The following is a 22,615-nucleotide window of genomic DNA, read 5'->3' on the forward strand; positions in this document are numbered from 1 at the left end:
GGTCAGCTCGTAACACCAACATACGAATCAGCCCACGGTCACAACATTTAACAAATCACAAAGAGTTGCAACTTTCCTTTTGAGGGAAAACAGTGAATCGAGGTGTGGTATAGTTCTACTTTTTCACAGACACAGACACACACACACACAGACACACACACACACAGACACACAGACACACACACAGACACAGACACAGACACACACACAGACACAGACACACACACAGACACAGACACACACACAGACACAGACACAGAGACAGACACACACACAGACACAGACACAGAGACAGACACACAGACACACAGACACAGAGACAGACACACAGACACAGACACACACAGAGACAGACACACACAGACACACAGACAGACACACACAGACACACAGACAGACACACACAGACACACAGACAGACACACACAGACACTGATGTTCTGATACACCAGCTATCTAAAATTGTTCGCTGGCGCTGGTGTCAGCTTTATGAGCCGGTTACAACATTTTACCTCTTCTGCTGATTTATTGATGACGCCTGCAGCATGTGGCCCCTCTATATGTTGTCGGGTACATCAGATTCCTTTTTTCATTTTTATTGTGGCAAGACACAGGAGTGGAGAACTGGAAGTGTGTCAGCTGCGGCACGACAGAAAGGCAGCGGGAAACTGAGGAACAGAAATACAGAGATGAAAATGGAGGAAAAACCGAGACGGGCGTCTATGAATGGGGGGGGGGGTAAGGCCAGAAATGTGAAATATTAAAGTCAGTTGAGTATCCTCCTCTGCTAGCCTGCAGCTCCTTCCTCTCTGTTTCACACACACCCACACACTGTTGCACTGTCGGTGAACCCAGAAGCCCAACAGGAAAAGACACACACGTAAAACTGAATTAGCATCTGATTACGGCTGCAGCATCTCAACAAAGACATCAAAGTGTGAGCACGCTCGTGTCACTTTCTATTTATTTTATAAATCTTATTTATTATTGGACTCTCAGAGGTGTGATTTCAGCACGCCCTCCCCACAGGCTCAGCTCGGCTCGGCTCGGCACTGTCTGCCCAGAGGATTTGATGTGCTTGTACTTTATTAAATCTACGACCGTGTGACCTCGTCTCTGGGTGCTTGTACGTCGCATGAATTCTGAATACGACTCAAAACACGTACCTGCATCAAATGCATCACTGTCAGTGGTTTCAGTTTATTTCTTTGAAAATGATCCTGCAGGGACCGAAACTTGCTGCAGATAGAAAGTCTGTCACTGCCAATCCAGATGGAGTCTGCTTTATTTCTCTTAGTTATGCTAATGTTGTTTATTAATGAAGCTGGAGGAGGAACTGTTTTTTAAACTGTCCTGAAGTGGTACATTCAAGGATGCTCAGACATCTGAGGACTACCTTGAATCGGAAACGAAGACAAGTTCAGCTCTGGACCAACTTAAAACAACAAAAAAAGTACAAGAGGGATTAATGACTTTCTCGTGTGTTGCATGTCTGTGCAAGTGTCGGGTAGAGCGTTGTATTTTTATTATGCTTCATCAGAAAAACTGCATGTGTGATACAGAGGACTCGGATCATGTGATCACAAATTCTACATAAATTATTGTGTAAAAATGGCAATAAAAATACAGTTGTAGCACAATACTTTATGAAACATTAAAAACAAATTTCTCACTTGCAGCAAAGTTTAAATCCCAAGAAGCCCTAAGTCCGTTTCAGTGTCCAGCATGCCCCTTATTCATTTTTGATTCTTACCAAACTGCCTGTGCCTCACCAGCGCCTGGCTGCATCGTACTGCTCTGAACATGGTCGTTGAGAAACGAAAATATAGGGCATCTCCGTGTACATGTGCCAACAGTGCACGCAGCCTGTTACAGTAGCAACTACTCGTCGTCTTACTTTTCTAAATTTCTCTTTCTTTAACGTCACGCTTGATTTTTCAATCCAGCAATTTTTGAAGGTTTAAATCGGTTCCATCTGTCAACATTATCAGTACTTATTCTTGTTACTACTATTTATTTATTACACATACAGTACTGTACATATTTCCACACTTCTGTTTCTATTTTTAGACGTATATTTTATTTTTCTCATTTCTACTTGCCATTATTATTTCTATTTCTTTAATGTTTAATTAATTAGTGTTAATTTTGTCAGCCATTGAAAATATTAGTCTTAGTCCTGTCTCAAATGTCCTTGTTAGTTTTTGTCATATTTAGTCCACTGTATACATTTTTTTTAAAATCACGTTGTAGTTGACTAAAAGTCTGGGTATTTTAGTCAAAAGAAAACCAAAAGCATTTTAGTCTAGTTTTAGTCAAGTTCAAATCAGCTTTATTGGCATGAATGTATAACAACAATATTGCCAAAGCTACAAATAAATTACATAAGAACAATTAATTTCATACATTTCATTAAATAAGTAAATAAAACTGTAAAAGTGTTGTTTGTCTGTGGAAAAAATCATCATTAACCATCATTTTAGTTGATTAGCATTGTGGTCAATCTGCTCGAACCAAAATAGAGATTTATCATTTTAGTCTTTATTTCACTCATTAAAAAAAATCCGTCCAGCATTCAAAGCACAGGAATTATAAAATACCGCTGAATGAACAGTTTAATTTAATCTAGAGTGAGAAAATATGGCCTGTAATATTTTGTCTCCTCATTAAACTGAGTCAACAGTATTGCATGTTAATATAGCCACAGTCAGTGTTCAAGGACATTGTCACCGTCTCGTCATCGTCCCGTTTTAGTCAGGGGAAAAAAGGTCTAGTCTTAATTAGCAATGCAACAATTCCCCTCGGATCAATAAGGTATTTCTGATTCGGGAAAATAGAAAATTTGTTATTTTTTAGAAAGTTTTCTCTTTTTGGCAGCCAACACTTAGAAATCCAATATTGAAACGACCTTGAATGCAGCAAACAGAAATGCAACTGAAGTAGCACGCGGCGATGATGGCGCTTTGAGAGGAGCCCGTGTTGGATTTTTATAGTATTCTAAAATTAACTTGGAAATGAATCAAAAACCAGGATGGTACGATTTGGAAAATGACAGCCATGAACCTAGCCATGAAAATCCTTCAACAAGATAAGAATCTTTTAGAGGCTGAAGCTTTATAAAGCTTATGAGTGGAACAGAACTATTTCCCAAATAAACTCAAGCGCCTGAGTGTTTGTTCTGTTTTCCCAGAGGGGTTGGACTCGGCTCAGTGGAGACCAGTGGGCGACCTCGACTCCTGACGGACAGCACAGCGAGCCAGTCGGCTTTGACGGCAGGCGTGTGAGGGCGTGGCTGGGAGTCCAGAGCCCCGCCACTCCAGCGAGGAGGACTTCCTGTTCCAAAGCTGTGCAGACTGATGGGGAGGTGAAGGTGGGTGAAGTCACACTGTTGACTCTCTTTACCAAATGTTTTTTTCATTTAATTTATTTAAAATGGTAAGTGCATGTTAATAAAAAAAACATGGACAATAAAATATACAAGTAAAACAAACAAAAAGATCAAAATCCAAACTTGTTCAAATATTCTTATCACTCACTGATTCTGTGCTTTGGGGCATTCCTTTCACTAAAATTGATTTATAGATTTTTGGATGACCAATCATATTTAGGTCTACTTCTGGAGCAAGACATCCGAGAGACAGTGAAATCTTTCCCAACCTTTGCTCCGCTGCTGCAAAATGAAAGAACCACTAAATCTGAACTACAGTTAATATGGCAGCACTAAGTTGATATTTTAACTTTTAATTCAAAAAATAAATCTGAATACATTTACTAACAAGTACTGTGTGTGTATCACAGCCTGATATCGCTTCTTCCTTTGAGCCAAAGAGCTCCATCGTTGTCCAGAAACTATAAAAACCCACCAGTGAGGCACACGGTTGGGTGACATGTTCTTTCATTAAGGCAACTTTATTTGTGTAGCTAAATTCATACAGCAGGGCACTTCAGTGTGCTACAGGGTATGGAAAACATTGAAACAAAAAGTATGTTGATTTTTAAAATGTGCAAAAGCACAGGCAAACATTTATTTTGAAAATATTTATCTAATAATACATTAAAATATTAAATAAAATATAATTTTTACAAAATATTGTAAAAATATTTAAGTTTAAAATTGTTTTAAAATGTAAAATAATTTTATATATATATAAAAATAAATAAAAATTTAAATTAAAAACCATCAGACAGGAAGTATTGAGAAATGGAATAACACTTGTTGATTTTGTAATTTTTGATTGACTTTGTAATATAGAATAACCGCAGCCTTCTTGTAATCCTTGCTGAGCTTGTTTTCCTGCAGTTCAGCATTAACATTCAGCACATGGCATCACATGAACGTGTGTGTGTGTCTCCTGACCTGACTCTTGAGACAAACTTGCTGTCTCTCATAACGTTTGTTATGGAAGTACATGGATGACAAAATAATTCAACGAGCACAAAACTAATTTGTCCACTATCCAGTCTGCAAGTCAACTAGAAAGTGTTCAGACACAGATTTAGGAGCAGAGTCCATTTTGAGTATGCAGTTCCTGTCATATAAATATACCATCTCACATCAAGCATGCACGTCTTTCTGCTCTCTTTATTTTCTCCAACTGTTTTAGCAGGTTTAGATTACTTTGAGTTTGCAGCAGGGCACTAAGTACCTTCTTTAAATTTAATCTGACTCTGAAATAAGTCAAACTCAAAACAAGCTAACTTGCTAGCATGTTCAGCGTGGTTTTGGTAATTTAGCCACACTGGCTAAAGGGGTGGGGGGGGGGGGGGGTTCAGATTAATACGCCGGCCACTGCATGTAAGGACTCATGGCCTTGGTAACAAACCAAAGTATTGGACATTGATTAAAATTAGCTCAAAGTTAATGTACTTTGTGTTTAGTGCTAATTAGCAACTGTTAGCTTGCTAACATGCTAAAGTAAGATGGTGAACACAGCCTCACAGAGCTGCTAGTATGGCTCTAGACTCTCGGGATGATTTACACTAGAAAAGAAGTGGTTTAAACACGTTGTCCCACTGTGGTGGATATCAAAAGTGTTGATACCTGATCTGAACAGCCACACCCCAAGGCGAAGTGAAAAGCCAGCCGTGATAGAGAGGGGAGAAGCGATGGTCAGACGCTGCCTCCCCTCAGTAAGGTGTGGGGAAGGTTTCTGAAGCAAATGATAAGTAATGTGACGGAGTACACTGGCCCCATTAGGAGGCTATGGTTAAAAATGTGGGGTTTAACAGGATGGTACTTAACCTTCATGCAGACCACATGAGGCCGACGGCACTCAGTTTGCACTCAGAGCACCAAAAGTGGGGGTCGAGCCTCTTCGATAATTTTTAGAAACAGAAGCTCTGTTGATTGCTCACATGCAGGAACACAATCTGTCAGCATTGCACACAAATCTCATTCTGTTCCTACAAATCTGTGTGTGCATGCTCTCAAATTTTAATGCAGGCTTAACAGAACACACATTTGTTTAGGGTTCCATATTTTTATGTCTCCAGATGGGAGGCCCCAAAATGTGGGTCCAGAAACCGACTGGTGTCCCCACAAGGTTATTACCTCGTGTACAGTAGACTGTCTTGAGACACACACAGAGTGATGTCCTCTCTCAGCAGAAGCTCCATCAACATTCATAATCATCAGCCTTTATTTTTCTCGGCACATCCACCTTTGTAAAGATGGATTCCTGAATAACTGTCCTCCATCCCCTCTCTCTGTTTTCTCTGTGTCTCTCCGCCTTTACGTTTCTCTCTCCATCAGACTTCATTGGCCTTAACCTTCATTTTCTCTCCCTCCCTCATTACCGGTGAAAGTGTCTATTTATTCTCCTCTTCCTCTGTCTCGTCCGGCACTCCTCGGGCCGCCGAATGAATCCATAAAGTCTTGATTTATGCACTGAGTCTGGCTTCACTTTAACCGTCGCCATAAAAACAAGACAGAAACACGCCGACTGACTCCTTTCCTTCCTTCCTCTTCACTTCCTCCTCCCCTCACCTCTGTTTTTCCTCTACCTGACTTGCAGTCAGTTACAGATAACCGTCCATGTACAGAAAGGAGAGAGAAACAAACTGCGGGCAAGGAGAAAGAAGAAAAGTTGGTAGACGAGTTTTTCAGGGTCAAATCTGATGACTTGAGTCTCTGTGTGTTATTGTAATTGGAGCAATTTAGTGCACACTCATTTTCACTATGCAACTTTGATTGAACGTGTGTTTGTGCGTAATAGCATTGGCACCTTCTAATGGTGGTTCATTACTGACAAAACCATTGAGCGAGCACAAAACAAATTGGAGCAGAAATCAACCTGCGAGTCCAGATCTGAGAGCAGTGAAGGAGAGAATCAGGAGTTTAATCAATGTTTTGGCACAGCTTGTATACAAACTCAGACTGAACAAACTCTGAAACCAATGATTATTCTCAATAATGACACATTTATCTTTTAGTTAATTAATTTTTGACTCCATAAAATGCCCATCACAGCTTCACAAACCCAAAACAAATGTTTTACAGACCAACTGTTCCACTGCCCAAAGATATATCCAGTTTACTCTGATATCTAGCAGCCTTTTGGCTTTATACATGACTGAAACAACTGTTAATCTGAATGGTTGGCAATTAACAAACTCTGTCAATTGATTTATTGTTTTACCACTTAGCTCTCCAGATTAACCATGATTCTGCAGTTGCATGATGATATTTCACATCTCAGAATTTGGAGAGTCTTTTCATATTCATAACGGCTGCCATGTTTTTTTTTTTTTTCTACAATTGTTTGCGCACACTGAGATCCCAACAACTGGTGTGTTTGCCCAATTATTTTTAGTAAAGTTAAAATGTCTGGTTAAGGCAGATAGAACTGTCACAAGATGATCCCTTCATGGCCTTAACAAGAGCTGCTGACTTCACTCTTGAACTTGACTCCTATAAAGGTTAAGGTTGATCGAAGTCTGGCTTAAACAATGCTCACACGCCCATATATACATTGACAAAACTATGGCTATAATCATTCCTCCTGTCCACACAGAGCAAGAGATTAAAGACAAAATCTTCAATGTGAAAAATAGGCATGTAGAGCCACCTCTATCTTTAAAATTAACCCATTTAGTCATATTTATAAGAATAAAGGTTAACAAGCAAGTAACAAGGATCTCCTGTAAAGAAGCAAAAACATGTTGTTTGGCATTTGACAGAATTGAGTGGAGCTACCTATTTGCAACTTTACAGAGGTTTGGGTTCGGTACTACTTTTATTGCCTGGGTTCGCCTGTTATATGCATCTCCGAAAGCGTCAGTAATAACCAACACCCTGAGGTCGCAACCTTTTCCAATGTCCAGAGGCACACGACAAGGGTGCCCACTTAGCCCACTCCTGTTTGCCTTGGCTATGGAGCCCTTATCAATTAAATTAAAAACTTGGCCAAACGTACATGGAATCTGCAGAATGGGCATAGAACACAGAGTTTCCCTATATGCTGATGATTTGTTGTTGTATTTGTCAGACCCAGTCTCGTGTGTTGCAATACTGAACAATTTTGGAAGTTTCTCGGGTTATAAATTAAACTTATCCAAAAGTGAATGTTTTCCAATTAACAATTTAGCCCTCCAGATTTTAGACAGTGGGAGACCCTTTCATATATCCAAATCTGTCTTTAAATATTCAGATTATATATTCAATTATATTCAAATATTCAAATTTTTGTACCAATTTCAATGTCTCCCAATCTTCATATCATTCAATAGACAGATTGATTCTTACATTTTTATGTGATTGAAAACCTTTTTAGAGAGGCCTAGTGCTTAGCACTTCCTAATCTCAGATAATACTATTGGGCCTCAAACATACAAAAGTTTTATATTGGATACAGTCTCCAACAACAGATTGGTGCACGGCTGAGGTTGATTCCTGTATGTCAACATCTCTCTCTGCTCTGATCACAGCAAAGTTTTTCTCCAACACAATACACTGTCAACCCTGTGGTAAGCTCCAACCTCAAAATGTGGGCACAATTGAGAAACCGATTTGGTCTCACAGACTTCTCCATGAGTAGCCCTATCTTTAATAACCATCTCTTCCCTGCAGCTAGATTGGACCACACCCTTCACGCAGTGGCAAAAAGCAGGCCTGGCTCGGTGTAGAGACTTTTACATATGTAAATGTAAAAGGGGTTCAGTATCTTGCCCAAGGACACTTCGACACGCAACCAGGGAGCCAGGGATCGAACCGCCGACCTTCCGATTAACAGCCAACCCGCTCTACCTCCTGAGCCACAGCCGCCCCAAACATAGACGGTCTCTTTGCAGACTTCAACGCTCTGTCCGCTAGATTTCCATTACAACGATCAGATCTATTCCGTTATTTCCAAGTCCGTCACTTTGTTCAGTCCTTGAGTTCGAACTTCCCGTCCTTACGGTTGACATCGGCTCTGGATAATATTTTATGAACACCAATGCCACATAAGGGCCATATTTCATTTTTGTTAAATGTGATTACCTCTTCCCATGAGGTATCACTAGATAAGATTAGGCCAAGGTTAAAGTTAATGGTAGCTCTTGTGCTCCTCTTAATTTACAGTTTAAAGTATTTCACAGGCTCTACTACACTACATCTAGTTGAAGCAAAATATATTCTGACATTGACAACAGGTGTGTTCGCTATCACTCTGCTGAGACAGATATGGCTCATGCTTTTTGGACCTGCCCCAGATTGAGGAGTTTTTGGTTATCAGTCTGTGATATTTTGAACGAGGCTTTTGGCTCAAAAGTAACACCTGCGGGACTGGCGGTTTTTGGAGTACTAACAAACACAAGCCTGTTGTCACCTGGCATGAAAAATCCATTTGCATTTGCTTCCCTTCTGGCCTGGCGTAGAATACTGCTGGAATGGAAATTTCCTGACCCCCCCCCCCCCCCCCCCCCCCCCCCCCCCCCCCCAAAATCATCAATCTGGCTTAGCAACCTGATGTCTTTTCTGAAATTGGAGAAGATAAAGTACACTATTCGGGAACTTGGAACCCGTGTTACTGTACTTTGAAGGACTTAAGTCCCTGCCCCAAACCTAATGTGCTGAAGATGACAATTAGGCCCTGGTAGTCTGACATCATTATTACTATATGTGTCACGTTTATTTACTATTTATTATTTGTTATTTTATTGTATTATTGATTTACTTGTTGTTGGGGTTTTTTTGTTTTTTGGGGTGCGGCGGTGGGGTGGTGGTTGGTTCTTACACCAAGATAATTTATCTTGAATGTCAACTTTGTATTGTCTCTTCTTAACGTGAATAAAAACATTGTTGAAAAAGACTGGGGGAAAAAGTTTATATTGACACAACGTTCGGAGATGAAGAAGTCACCTCCTACAAAAGATGGCTTCTCACTATGTAACACCATTTGCCTGATGGTCTAGTACGAAAGGTCAATATATATTTTTTGCAAGTTAGACAGTGTGTAGGAGTTTTTCTTTGCTACTTTTGACTCTCCTGTCCCCCTCCGACGTACCTTCTCTCGTTATAGAGGTGCGAAGTTATTTACTGTTATGTTACAGGGTTACCTGCACGAAAGCCACATCGACGCACTCAACCAGCTGCGTCCTCATCTCAACAACAGCCAACAGCCTCTCCTGGCACCCTCCTCTTCACCGTCACAAGACCTAAACGCCTTGTCTGATTGGATGAAGTACCAAAATCCATCAAATCCTCAGGTGAGTGGTGTCAGTTAGTATCTTGGTTTTGAATATAAAGGTAAATCACAGGGCTTGTTTCAGCTTTCTTTGAAAGAGACACAACAGGGTCCTGAGACAATATTTCATCATTTCACAATGATAAAAGTGTCAAAAATTCATGTGGTATTGATATTTTGATGGAAGAAAATAACCTTAAAAACACCGATCAGTCGTAACGTCCTGAACACTGACAGGTGAAGGAAATAACACTGATTATCTGGTTACCATGGCACCTGTCGGTGGGTGGGATGTTACGGCTGATCGGGCAGCAGGTGAACATTGTGTCCTCACAGTTGATGAGTTAGAGGCAGGAAAAATGGGCAGCGTGAGGATTTGAGCGGCCTTGACGAGGACCAAACTGTGATTTTCTAGACGACTGGGTCAGAGCGTCTCCAAAATAGTCTGCAGGGGTCAGTACCTATCAGAAGTGGTCCAAGGAAGGAAAAGCGGCATCAGAGTCATGGACGGCCAAGTGTCATTGATGAAGGCCGGCCCGTGTGGTCCGATCCACCAGACGAGCTATTGTAGGTCAAACTGCTGAAGAAGTTGAAGCTGGTTCTGATAGAAAGGCGTTAGAACAATCAGAGCACACACAGTGGAGTCCAGGCCTCGACGGGTCAGGACCGGCAAGTGGTCATAATGTTATGGCTGATCGGTAGATGTAGTAGTAAAGTAGTGTTAGTAATGTCCTCAGGGAAGAAATAAACTCTTGTGTAAAGGCAGATTAAGAAATGTTGCCTGAAACCACTGCGGATCAACAGAAGCTCTCTGTTCTTCAGGCAGAAGAAGAGCGGCCCGCTTGTGAAGAAGCTGAGTGTCTTCTCTCCGAACAAAGGTGAGAAAGAAGTTAAAACCCTCAGAGTTGTGTAGAGAGAAAAGTGTAAGCGAAGAAGAAGACGTGTAAGCAAAAGCACAGAAGGTCAGTGGCGAACAAACGTGTTTTTGATCAGTTCATTAGTGTTCTCTGTTTGTGGCATCAATCTTCACCGGACTGTAAGACAGGCTCTCCCTGCGTCTGTGTGACATACAAATTATATAATTATTTAATTGATTATACATATATAATTATTCCAATTATTATGTAGTGGAGCCAAGTTTTCCAGTAAAGCAACTGAGTGATTAAATGTTGACCAGCAAGTGCTGCCGAAATTAAAATACATAGTATGAACTCAAAATAACAAAATACAGTACGTGTGAAGGGACCATGGCCATCGCCAGGATTTTAGAAATAACCATGAGTAAATTATCTCATCACTCATCCCGTCAACCTGCAGACGCCAAGAAGAAAGTTCCTAAAATGTTTTAATTATTTATATTTTCCATGTTTTATTTATTGAGTTGGCTCTTTAATTATCTTTTCTACAAGCTGTATTAAAATGGGCTACTTTTAAGGAAATCAGAAGCGTCTCAGAACTACCTCTATTTTATTAAACCTGACCCCAAATATTTACTTACTTATTCATGTAAATTTAGTTGGTCTTAAACTGTAGAATGTAAACTTCCAGAAATTACTAAAACCAACAAATACCCAGAAAAAGAATTATTAAACGTACTTTTTTATTTGACTGGCCACCCTTTCACAACCTCTTATGTCCAGTTGCCCTTGACTTTAACCTTCGTTGGTTAACCAAACTATGACTGTTTCTCTACGTTTACCACGTGTTTGATTTCGTGTGACTTTCATAATGTGGTTAAGGTCCGGTGGCCTGTCGCTGGACTGGTTTGGGAAACGCTCATCGTTTTGGGAGGCCCTGAGGGAAGGACCTGTTGGTCTCGGCTATAAATGTCCACACATGGTTTGATAAACGCCTCAAACCATTCCAGTGTCTGGACAGTTCTGTCCCCCATAACATGCAAACCTGCATCCTTGCCAACTAACATCTCCACCTCCTTGTCCTCCTCCACAGTGTGACCTCCAGCAGCAGGGCCCCTTCCTCTCTGCTCTCCCCGGCCCTCCTCTACGTCCTTCTGGTTGCAGCGCTTGCTCTCCTGGCCTGCCTGATCTGGGTCATCCTGGAGCCGCCGTGTCACCGCAGCAGCAGGTTCCCACGTGGCTTCCACCTAGCACTGAGCTACGTCAACGGACCCCCGCCTACATGAAGACCACCCTCATGAGTTCGGACAAAGCACTTTCCTCAGGCTCTGCAGAACGGAGGTTTGCAACTCATCATGAAAATCTAGACAATTCGCTCATTTCAATTAACCCACAAGCTCGACTCAGACATCAAAGATCTCTGCCAGAAATCTGCAGGGAATGCAGGATGAAGACAGATAATTAGACCTCGAGTCAAGGTCAGCACTGAGGTCAAACGTGCTTCCGCAACCTCCGAAACAGCAGTTCTGCCCATTTTCCAATGTTAATTTCCATCATTATCCATGTAGCTAACTACAAATTAGCTCCTGTACGGGTTAAACTCGGGCAGCTTTATTGTTCTAGGGATGTAACTGTCAACGATAGGCATCAGTTAATGGTTTTAACCACAGCTGTTACTATTTTTCTCCCGACAGTTAAGAAGAAGCACGAGTGAAATGTCCTGAAAGGTCTGAATGTCACTGAAAAAGGGGGGGAAAGATGTTTTTTTCTTAAAACATAAATGTTTGGCCAGTAAAGTGAGACCATCCCAGCATGTTTCTGTGCTGTTTACATCATTTCAAAAAAGAAGAAAAAAAGAGGCAGCATCAAGAAAGAATGCTTTGATTGCATTGGACACCTCTGAAATAATGTTCATCCTTGACCTTGAAATTAGTCATTTGAAGTGGAAACTAGAGGTCTGATGGCAGCTGGTAACAGTCGATGGTACATTGTGATAAAATCAGCCATTTGCTTAACATTTTTAAACTCCTGAAAGCTGGAAAAAAGGCTATGATTCAAGAAAAAAAACGACTCGGTCACTGATCATGATGTATACAATAAGCTCCTTTTCTTTTTTTCACTCCACACCCGGTACCTTGCTCCTGTCAATTCCAGCTTTCATTCTGCGTGTAGTTCTTTCCTATAATCCTCATTTCCATTAAACACAGTATGTAACACACAATGTGTTATCTTAGATTGTCATTTTTGCTCAGTGAAAGCATTTGTAGTATCGTCTGGTTAAAGATCCACACTAGTACTGGGTTTAGTTCAGAGTTGGAACGTCAATGTTGCTCGCAACAACCAAAGTGTTAGCTTTGGTGTTGCAGGAAAGTTGAATGCCTTATGAGGGTAAATAATAGAAGTATATACACTGTTTACCCAGTATTTGACATTGTTATTTTATTTTTATATTCTAAACACTGATGGGTTTGACCAATGAGAATGTGTCTTAGTCTGAAGTCTGACTTGTAGGGTTGTATATTTCTGTTTTTCCAGATAGAAACGCAGCACTAGCGCTGTAGGGAGGTCACGTTCAACAACACTTTCATTACTCACGTTATTATGTAAAACATTTAATGAGGCTTACATATGATATATCTTTAAACTGCTATCAGTGCTAATGTAGCTAAAGCTAACGCATTGCATGCAGCTGACAAGCTTTTCCATAAATGACTGCTTTGTTTGATGCCATTCATGTCATAATTATGAAGTGTTTTGTACGTAATTTAAATCACTACCTGCCTTGTTACATCGTGATAGCACTTCAAATCGACTTAAGATATTTTATAACAAAGGCCTGAAAGGGAAGTGTTTAATGATATATCTTTTTCCGTCCACTAACAGTGTCATCGATGTCACGCACCAGCTTTAAGAAGGCGCTGTCTGCTTTATTATTTTGTGTTTTAAGTGATTGGAGAGTTTCGGTAAACTGAATTGAATTTAGCTTTGGTTCAGACACCCAGTGCGTCCTCACAGGCTGTGGTTTGACCTGCTTTTGTCATATGATGATTGGACATTTTTGAGTTTATGATGTAGTTTCATGACTGACTTTCTCAGGGGAACATTCACGTTCCCTAAAAAAAAAAAACTGTTAAACTTGACTTTAGCCGGCTGCGTTATGATGATGGTGAAAACGTACATTTTAAGGCTTTCAGAGGTCTGACAATGTCATAAATAAAAGGGAACTTGATAAGTCAACTGCATCTAAAACATTTCACTTTTTATTGTCTAATTATTTTCTTGATCATTGTTTAATATTAAAAAAAAAACAGATATCACGTCCAATCAAATGTTCTTGCTTTTGTACATGTGTTTGAAGACAATAAAATGAATTGTATGAAACGTTTGTATTTTCTACATCATTTTGTCAGTTTTGCATTAGTTTTCTCTGAATGTATCAGGAGAATCCATCAGCGTTTATCAACCAAATCTTTAGTTATCTTTATTTCTATCATGAATAACTTTCTATTTTACTGGGTTTCCTTGCAGAACTGTGGTTCTATATAGACAATCTTTTCCCTAACCTTATAACCTTGGTTATGTTGTCACATTTTTCAGAGCGGGGCTCTCATTTCTAAACGCTGCATAAGTACAAAACAGGGCTGGAAACGTGCGTACGCCACTTCCCAAGCAAAGGTGGGATCTATAAAAAACAGACCTGACGGGAGAATGTGCGTCCTGTAAGTAAACTCTGAACCATGCGTACGCACATAAAGAGGAGAGCAGAGAAACGGCGCCTCACATGGCAGAAGGATGAAACGGTCTGAAATGAACAGGCCTACTGCTGTGTAAAATAAATCCAAATATTGCCTCTGAGTATTACAGGCTTAAAGCCTTTCTGAAGAAACAAACAGCCGTTTGACTGATTTTCCCTTAAGTGTGCAAAAAACCACACAATTTAAGATCCTTTGCTGCGCACACACAAAGAACCAGATTCAGGATAATAAACAGAGATCTGTTTCTACAGAGGAACGCCTCAAATATGTTGAACTGTTTAATCAGGAATCATATTTACACTCCACACTACATTTAAATTGATGCTGTTTTCAGTGCGTCAGTCAAGCAAATAAGAGAACATAGTTTCATGTAGCCTATTGTTCTCACTCACTCTTATTAAGTAAATCTTTACATAAAAAGACTAATAAAATATATTATGGATTAAACTACTATTAAAGCCCTGTGGCATGATTTATGAACACTCAAAGCGTAGGATAGAAATACAGAAAAGTCAGGAAAGAGGTGGTCGGGATGGATAGACTTTCACGCAGGAGACCAGTGTTTGTTTCCCGGGTGAAACAAAAAGTCAACATTGATTTTTAGTTAAGTCCTGTTGGTTATGTAAGTTGCATACTTAACTTTAAAGTACTGACGTCACTAAACGTTAAGTCAGCAAAGTAGTTATTTTTCCCCAAACCACAATCTATTTCTAAACCAAGTTTTTTTTTTTGGTGACTGAGAACGTGTTGGGTTTTTGCAGTCATTTTGAATTTGGAAACTTAAAGGAAACCTCAACGGTTCAATAAAAAACTAACAGACACATGTTAGATTAAAAGGCAGGAAGTATTCCAGTGGATATGAGATGTTATATTTGTTCAGATATTTGAAGCTCAGAAGTTAAAAGCAGCCAATGATGTGTCTCAGTAACAGTTAAAGTACAGCTGTTTTAAAAAATCTTTTTTATTGTGTTCGATACTAGTGCCGATCTTGAGTGCCAAACTTTTTCGGTATCTTCCTTTTAAAGTTTTTCATTCAACAAACTGTTAAATTGTGTTAAATTACAATCAGATGCAGAAGCACTTTGTATAACTAAAACAAAAATAGGATTTAAATCAGGAAGATGTGATCAAAGAAAACATAAATCTGACATTTTAATGCACTGCTGAGTAATAGCATCAGAAGGATGTGTGTGCTGAAGTCAAAATCTGGATGTGAACTTTAAAGTGTAGCTCTTCTCCATGTGTCATTCTCAACAACTGTCAAGAGTTGTATGTGAGACATTCCTGTGCACATCTTGTTCTACGTGTGTGTTTTCTTGCTCATTTGCATTTGTGTTTCTTGCTCATTTGTGTGACTTTTCTCTTGCTTGTGTACATATATGTGGGTGGGTGTGTCTTTACATATACATATAAATATATGTGTGTGTGTGTGTGTGTGCGCGCGCTCTCTGCTGGTGATCCAGTTAATGAACGAATAAAAACAGCAAATTAAAGCGTTCCATCTGTTCAGAGAACCCACAGGCCTGCAGCTGGGATAAAGACTATTCTAATATCTGCTCATTAAAAAAAAAATATGTATACATATAAAGAACTTCCTTCTATGGAATCATGAGAAGACAGAGAAGAACTGTTTCATTCACTTTTAAGTTCTAAATTTGAGGCCCGTGGCATTAAAAAAAAAACCCAAGAAAATCGTCTTCTAGGAAAAAAAAAAAAATGAAACAAAGTTTCACCTTTTTCTTAAAAATCACCAGACCGAACCAATAGATGAAAACCCCTATTTTTAGTAAACGTTTTGCCTGGATAGCCTTTGTCCTCTGTCCACCAAGCCTGCCCGCTCGAACCAGTCCCACCCGTGGCTAACTGATACCATCCGTGGGCTCCGTACTGATCTCAGAGCCGCTGAAAGAAAATGGCAAAAAACCAAAGACCCCGCCGACCTTAAGGGCTACCAATTGCTCCTATCCTCCTCTCAACAAGCATCAGTGCTGCCAAAACTGCCCACTCTACTGAAACGGCTCTTCTGTCTGTAACAGAAGCCCTAAGGTCAGCTAAAGCTGAAGCCCAATCCTCGGTCCTTATCCTGCTTGACCTATCAGCTGCCTTTGACGCAGTTAATCACATGATCCTCCTATCTGCACTTTCAGCAATGGGCATCTCGAGTAAAGCACTCCTGTGGTTCGAATCCTACCTCTCGGGGCGTTCCTACAATGTTTTGTGGCAAGGACAATTATCCTCCTCCCACTGCCTCTCCACAGGGGTGCCCCAAGGCTCAGTGCTTGGGCCCCTTCTCTTCTCAATCTACACCACCTCACTGGGGCCGATCATTTACTCTCAAGGCTTCTCTTACCACTGCTACGCAGACGACATGCAACTCTACCTATCCTTCCCGCCAGACGTCCCCAGCATCTCAGCACGGATTACGGACTGTCTATCGGACATATCTGCTTGGATGAAGGCTTGCCACCTTCAACTAAACCTCTCTAAGACTGAACTCTTGGTCATTCCAGTCAAGCAATCTATCCACCATAACATCAAACTACAAATTGGCTCCTCAACCATCACTCCAACCAGGGTGGAGAGACACTTGGGTGTCATGATTGATGACCAGCTGTCCTTTTCAGACCATGTTGCTACTGTCTCTCGGTCGTGCCGCTTTGCTCTATACAACATAAGGAAAATCAGGCCCTACCTCGCTCAGTACGCCACCCAGCTTCTGGTACAGGCCGTGGTTACCTCTCAGCCCTCCTAGCAGGTCTCCCAGCTTGTGCGGTGAAACCCTTACAAATGGTTCAGAACGCAGCAGCGCGTCTGGTTTTTGATCAGCCCAAAAGGACTCATGTCACTCCATTACTCAGTGACCTCCACTGGCTCCCCGGGGCCTCCAGAATCAAATTCAAGTCACTAATGCTGCATATAGAGTGACTGCTGGTTCTGGACCATCTACCTAAACTCCATAATACAAACTTACGTTCCGCTACGCTCCTCCAAAGAACGCCGCCTGGCTCTGCCATCCCTTCACACAAAGCGACCTCAGTCCCTGTTCTCATCTGTGACACCACGACGGTGGAACGAGCTGCCGCACGCCATCAGAGCAGGGGCGTCCCTCTCTGACTTCAAGAAGCTCCTGAAAACTCATCTCTTCCGAGAACACTTCCTCTTATAACACCTCTAACTCCTAACATGCACTTCCTGTGCTCTTCTTCTTCTATCCCCTACACTTATCTTGTATTGATTGCACTTGAAGTTAACTCTAACTTCCAGTGCCATTAGCGCTTACTAGTGTTTATTGCTGCTTTTATTAATATGTATTGTCAGCTGTAGATCTCGTGCTGTATATTATGCTCTGTTAATGATTGTATGTTGTTCCTCAAATGTCACATTGCATAAAAGCGTCTGCCAAATGAGTAAATGTTTTGTTTTTAACACGACTTTAAAGAGTTAAAGATAAAACGTTTTTTCCCCACACATACAGTATGAAACCACAGATCTGTTCTCACCCTTCCTGTTTTCCTGAATGTCTCGCTGTACATTCTGTCTCAGTGTGCAGGACTCCAATTTAAAATCCATGCATTGTCCAATACAGATGGTATGTGTTTGGACAGACAAGGCGTGTTTTTCAGTCTTTGCATGTGGAATGGTGGTGAGAGGAAGAGGAGGAGAGTGTGTCCGGGGGTACATGAATCGACGTGATTGTTTCCCGCAGCCTAGAAAACGCTTCAAATTCAGTTAGAGAGCAAATAATTCCATGTTGGCTGAGGAATCTGCTGGTGGACTTTTAACCCCCGAGATAGAAAAGACAGAAACTTCGGAGGAAGTCTGAAAGCTTCAAAATAATTATCTGGTAGCTCCAAATTTCTTCCAGAATTCATGGATAGACCTCCATGGACAGAGATGAATCATCTCATTTTCAAGGGAGTCATTAGAGACAAGACGAGACTCGAACAACAACAGCAAATCTTAAAAGAGGAAGAAAAAATATTCCCCCCAAAAATTGTTCATGATTAACTACAGAGCTCCTCAGGGGAAATGAGCAAAAACTTTCTTTCTACAAGTTTCAGATGCACACTGATCACGTCCCATGTACACCGGGAACATAAAATAAAGTTGTTTGTCTGCTAACTAACAGCTGCTTCACAATAAAAGCCTCATCCTGGGTCACCAGTGGAAAGCTTTTAATGTGAAGTGGCAGCAGGAAATGTATAGAAAATAAATTAAAATACATTATGTGTGATCAGTAAAATAAGGTATAAATTGGAGCTTCAAATTGAAACTACACTGCACAGATTCAGTCAGAAGTGAGAAGATGGAGCCACTTGTGTTGAGTTCTGTTTAGAGCGTGAAACTGCTTTGGTTTAAAGGGAGGAGAGGAGATATCCCAGGCTAGCACGGCTTCAAACGAACCAGGTCAGGCGTCACACTGTCAGAGCCTCCTCCTGGTTGCATCCCACCTGCCTCCCCGATCCTGCTCCAAGATCTCCTTTGTGTCTTCTGCTTGTCTTTGTTGTCTTGACCTGATGAACTGTACAATTGGGACAGTCCAAAAAATAAAATCTGCCGCTACTTCATACTTCAGACCAGGATAACACGTGGTTTTCAAGAGCAAACCAAGTGTAATATAACGAAGTGGAAATTAAACTGTGGAGCACGTCGTAGAACATGTGCTTGAGCCCTGTTGAAGAACTTTGCAAACACGACGCAGTCGGTTAACTTTAGACTGGTGGAGAAGACAGAGCTATATGCAAACGCATTGGGATTTATAAAACAGACACGTCTTCACAAATCTGTGTCTGTATCTTTTTATCTTTTTGTCTTTCTGAATACAGATTTTGGTTTTAGTTGTGAATCTATAGAAATGTATGCATCTGGTCCCTGGTTTCTGAAACCAGCTGAAGCCCACCAATGTAAGACACAGAGACCAGAAAGAGGACTGAGGGGAGGACAGATTCCGGTCACACTCCAGCTCTGGAGCTGCTGTGTTGGGGAATTTCAGATATTTCAGCATGTATTTACGAAGAGCACACAGACTGTGTTGTTGTATAACGGGAGCTTCGGCTGCATCCATTTAACACAAATCCCCTTCAGTCATGCAGCTAATAGACACGTCCCATCTTTATTTACTGCTGGTTTCTCAAACTGTCGTCCGTTTGACATTACAACATCCTGACAGTTTCTTGTTAAAGAACTGGGCTAAACAGAAATAAGAAAAAGAAACATACTATGCTGCATAACTTTGGCTGAACAGATCTAAGGAAGAAAAAAACAATTATTGCATTGATTTAATTTAAACCCAGCAGCAGTGAGCGACCAGTACGCGCCGGCAGCTGTGGTTAATGTGATTTGAAAACGTACACAGAGGTTTTAGTGAAATTTAAAGAAAATGTCTGCTTGAGATATGCAATAGATTTAATTAAGATGTAATGGAGTTAGTCTATTTACTGGTAAACATACGGACACAAAAACAGAACAATGCAGATTTTCGCAGTTTGACTGGTTGCTCTCTGTGTGTTACCATCTCCTCTTATGAGTGTACGGGGGTTTATTAAATGAGGTGTGTGTTTACTGTGTGTGTGTTGGTCATACAGATACAGACGCTCCGTGAGTGGCTCCAGGCTGGACACACACTCCCTGATCTCTAGAACTAATGAACCGTCCAAATCGCCGGCCATATTCTCGAGGTTTCAGAGTCCTTAAATACCTTCTTTTTAGTTTTATCGTCCCAAACACATTCTCTGCATTCAGCCCAAATAAAAACCACACGCAGTTCCGGTTTCAGTTCATTAAGCGAAGGGACCAGATTATTAAAAAGCAACGCCAGAAAACAATTTTACGTTTGTGTGTAATAAAAAGTCTCACTGAGTACAGAAATGTAATTATACGTTCTTATGTTGTCTCTTTTAAAACCTTTCCATGAAGATATTTTAATTTAGCTCTTAAACACTGTATTCTCTAGCAGCATCATTATCCTATCCTTATACGCATGGGTTGCTTTAGGTGCAGCCAAACATAGCATTACATGTAAAGCATCGGTACCAGCAAGCAACGATGCAGTGATTTGCGAGTCAAAAGGCGTCTTGACACCTTTTAAAGTTTACAGATATATGGACATTAAAATGCTGTTGAAACCACAAGCAGGGTGTGAAGCCTTGCTCACTGGTGTCATGGGCTTTGCACAACCACCAGGCTGAGTTATGCTTGATCAGAACTTTTTTCATGTTGTCTAACCATACCTGTTTATACAGTCCTGCTCACCATTATTGGCACCCATGAAGTTTAAGTACATAATATGAAAAAAAAAATGAATCAAGTGAAACAATTCTGTTCTATAGAGAACTTGTGTTTGATACAAAAGAGCAAATGATAAACTACAATTTAAAACAATGGGAGGAAAAAATAGAAAAACTTAAAGCTTGCTGTGTCACTGGTATTGGCACCCTTTGCTGTAAATCATTATGGAAACACATTGTGACTCACCTGTGGTGAATCACAAATGAGAATCACCTGTGATAAATTGTCTGTGCCCGTGTGACATGAATTAGCCAATGAATGATGACTTCTGTGTTTCAAATAGCCATCTGTTACCCCCTGTTGCTTTGTCACAATGGTGAAGACAAAGGAGACCTTGGTATCCCTGTTTCAACAGTGCGTAATGTTATTAAGAGGTTTGCCAAGCAAGGAACTGTCAAGAACCTCCCTGGACGTGGGGGGAAGAGAAAAATTGATGGGAGAAGTCTGCGAAGGTTGGTGCGAATGGTGGACAAAACGTCAAACATCCGAAGACCTGAAGGCCAACCTGGTCTGGGGTCACGGTTTCAACAAGTACCATACGCCGCACACTGAACCAAACAGGGCTTCATGGGCGAAGGCCAAGGAAGACACGGTTGCTGAGGGAAAGACATAAAAAGGAACGACTAATCTTTGCCAAAGAGAACCTGGACAAAATCCTTCTGGGAAAATGTTCTGTGGACAGATGAAACTTTTTGGCAATGCACACCAACAGTTTGTTTGCAGACGGCGCAATGAAGCCTACAAGGAAAAGAACACCCTACCAACAGTTAAGCATGGTGGAGGCTCCATAATGCTGTGGGGCTGCTCTGCTGCATCTGGTACTGGAGGCCTTCACCGTATCACAGGAATCATGAAATCAGAGAATTATCAAGACATTTTAGAGCGAAACGTCCTACCCAGTGTAAGAAAACTTGGTTAGAGTCAAAGATCATGGGTCCTCCAGCAGGACAAAGACCCAAAGCCCTAAATAAACTTCAATATATCCAAAACTCTGCTGGCCGCCTCCTCACCCACACACGTCACCCCTGTCCTCCAGAATCTTCACTTGCTCCCTGCATTCAGTACAAAATCCTCCTCCTCACACATAAAGCCCCCCATAACGAGGCCCCTCCCTACCTCACAGACCTGCTCCACCACCACAATCCCTCCTGCAACCTCCGCTCCTCTGACACCAACCTCCTCTCACCACAAATCAGGACCAAGCTCCGTACCTGGGGCGGCAGAGCTTTCACCGTCGCAGCCCCCCCCTCAGGAACTCCTTACCCAGACACATCTGAGTCTGCAGCGACATGGACTCTTTCAACTCACTTACCAAAACCCACCTTTTTAGACTAGCTTTTAACATCAAATAATGTTATAATGCACCTGCTGCTGTTTGTTATCTATAGTATTGCCCCTTTGCTCTTATGTATTTCTGCAGCACATGTTTTTATCTACTGTTATACTTTGTATTTATGCTTTTTATCTGTTTTTAATGTACACAACTTCTGGTTTTCCTGTAAAGCGCTATAGAAATAAAATGTATTATTATTAGTATTAATATTATGAATCCATTTTCAAAATAAAAAACCCTGTGTAGACCCCGAACATAATTTCCTCGAGTCAGTGGCACTGCTAATTCTGTCATTATAGAACGCAGTTTTGGCGGCACTGATGCTTGTTGAGAAGGAGGATAGGATCAGTTGGTAGCCCTTAAGGTCGGCGGGGTCTTTGGTTTTTCGCCATTTTCTTTCTGAGTTCAGTTAGCCACGGGTGGGAACAGTGATCAATGATCTCAGAAGATGAAAGCCTCCTGACTCCATTAAAGTATCAAGTAGCCATCCAGACTGAGCTTCTTTCATCCTAAACCTACATTCCCGGGAATCAAACCCACACCACGGTGGTGAGAACACTGAATCGTAGCCACTAGACCACCAGGGACAGCTGGCGAATGTTTGGCTGAAGATGCTTTGCTTCTCCTCTGAATGATTGTAAAACCTTATGTTTGTTAATAACGTTGAGGTTCGGCCTGCTGGTCGGACACAACAAGCGTTGTGAAGGTGTCACTTCG

The 22,615-nt window shown here is 41.1% G+C and overlaps 1 protein-coding gene across 3 annotated transcripts in view; it reads left to right on the plus strand.

The window, feature by feature from the left end:
- The window catches only part of si:ch211-137a8.2 (uncharacterized protein LOC777613 homolog), a 48,421-nt gene extending 34,518 nt beyond the window's left edge, over positions 1-13,903 (plus strand). For 2 of the 3 annotated variants that reach the window (XM_046074835.1, XM_046074834.1), the window contains 3 exons: positions 3,191-3,370; positions 9,532-9,687; positions 11,616-13,903. In XM_046074835.1, the coding sequence (XP_045930791.1) occupies positions 3,191-3,370; positions 9,532-9,687; positions 11,616-11,987 (708 nt within the window). In that variant the 3' untranslated portion in view covers positions 11,988-13,903. Of the gene's footprint in view, positions 1-3,190; positions 3,371-9,531; positions 9,688-10,487; positions 10,544-11,615 lie in introns of all 3 variants that reach the window. The other variant, XM_046074836.1, reaches the window with a different exon arrangement.
- The last annotated feature ends 8,712 nt before the right edge of the window (positions 13,904-22,615 follow it).

This window comes from Micropterus dolomieu, linkage group LG17 (genome assembly GCF_021292245.1).
Source record: "Micropterus dolomieu isolate WLL.071019.BEF.003 ecotype Adirondacks linkage group LG17, ASM2129224v1, whole genome shotgun sequence".
In the NCBI taxonomy this organism is placed as follows: domain Eukaryota; kingdom Metazoa; phylum Chordata; class Actinopteri; order Centrarchiformes; family Centrarchidae; genus Micropterus; species Micropterus dolomieu.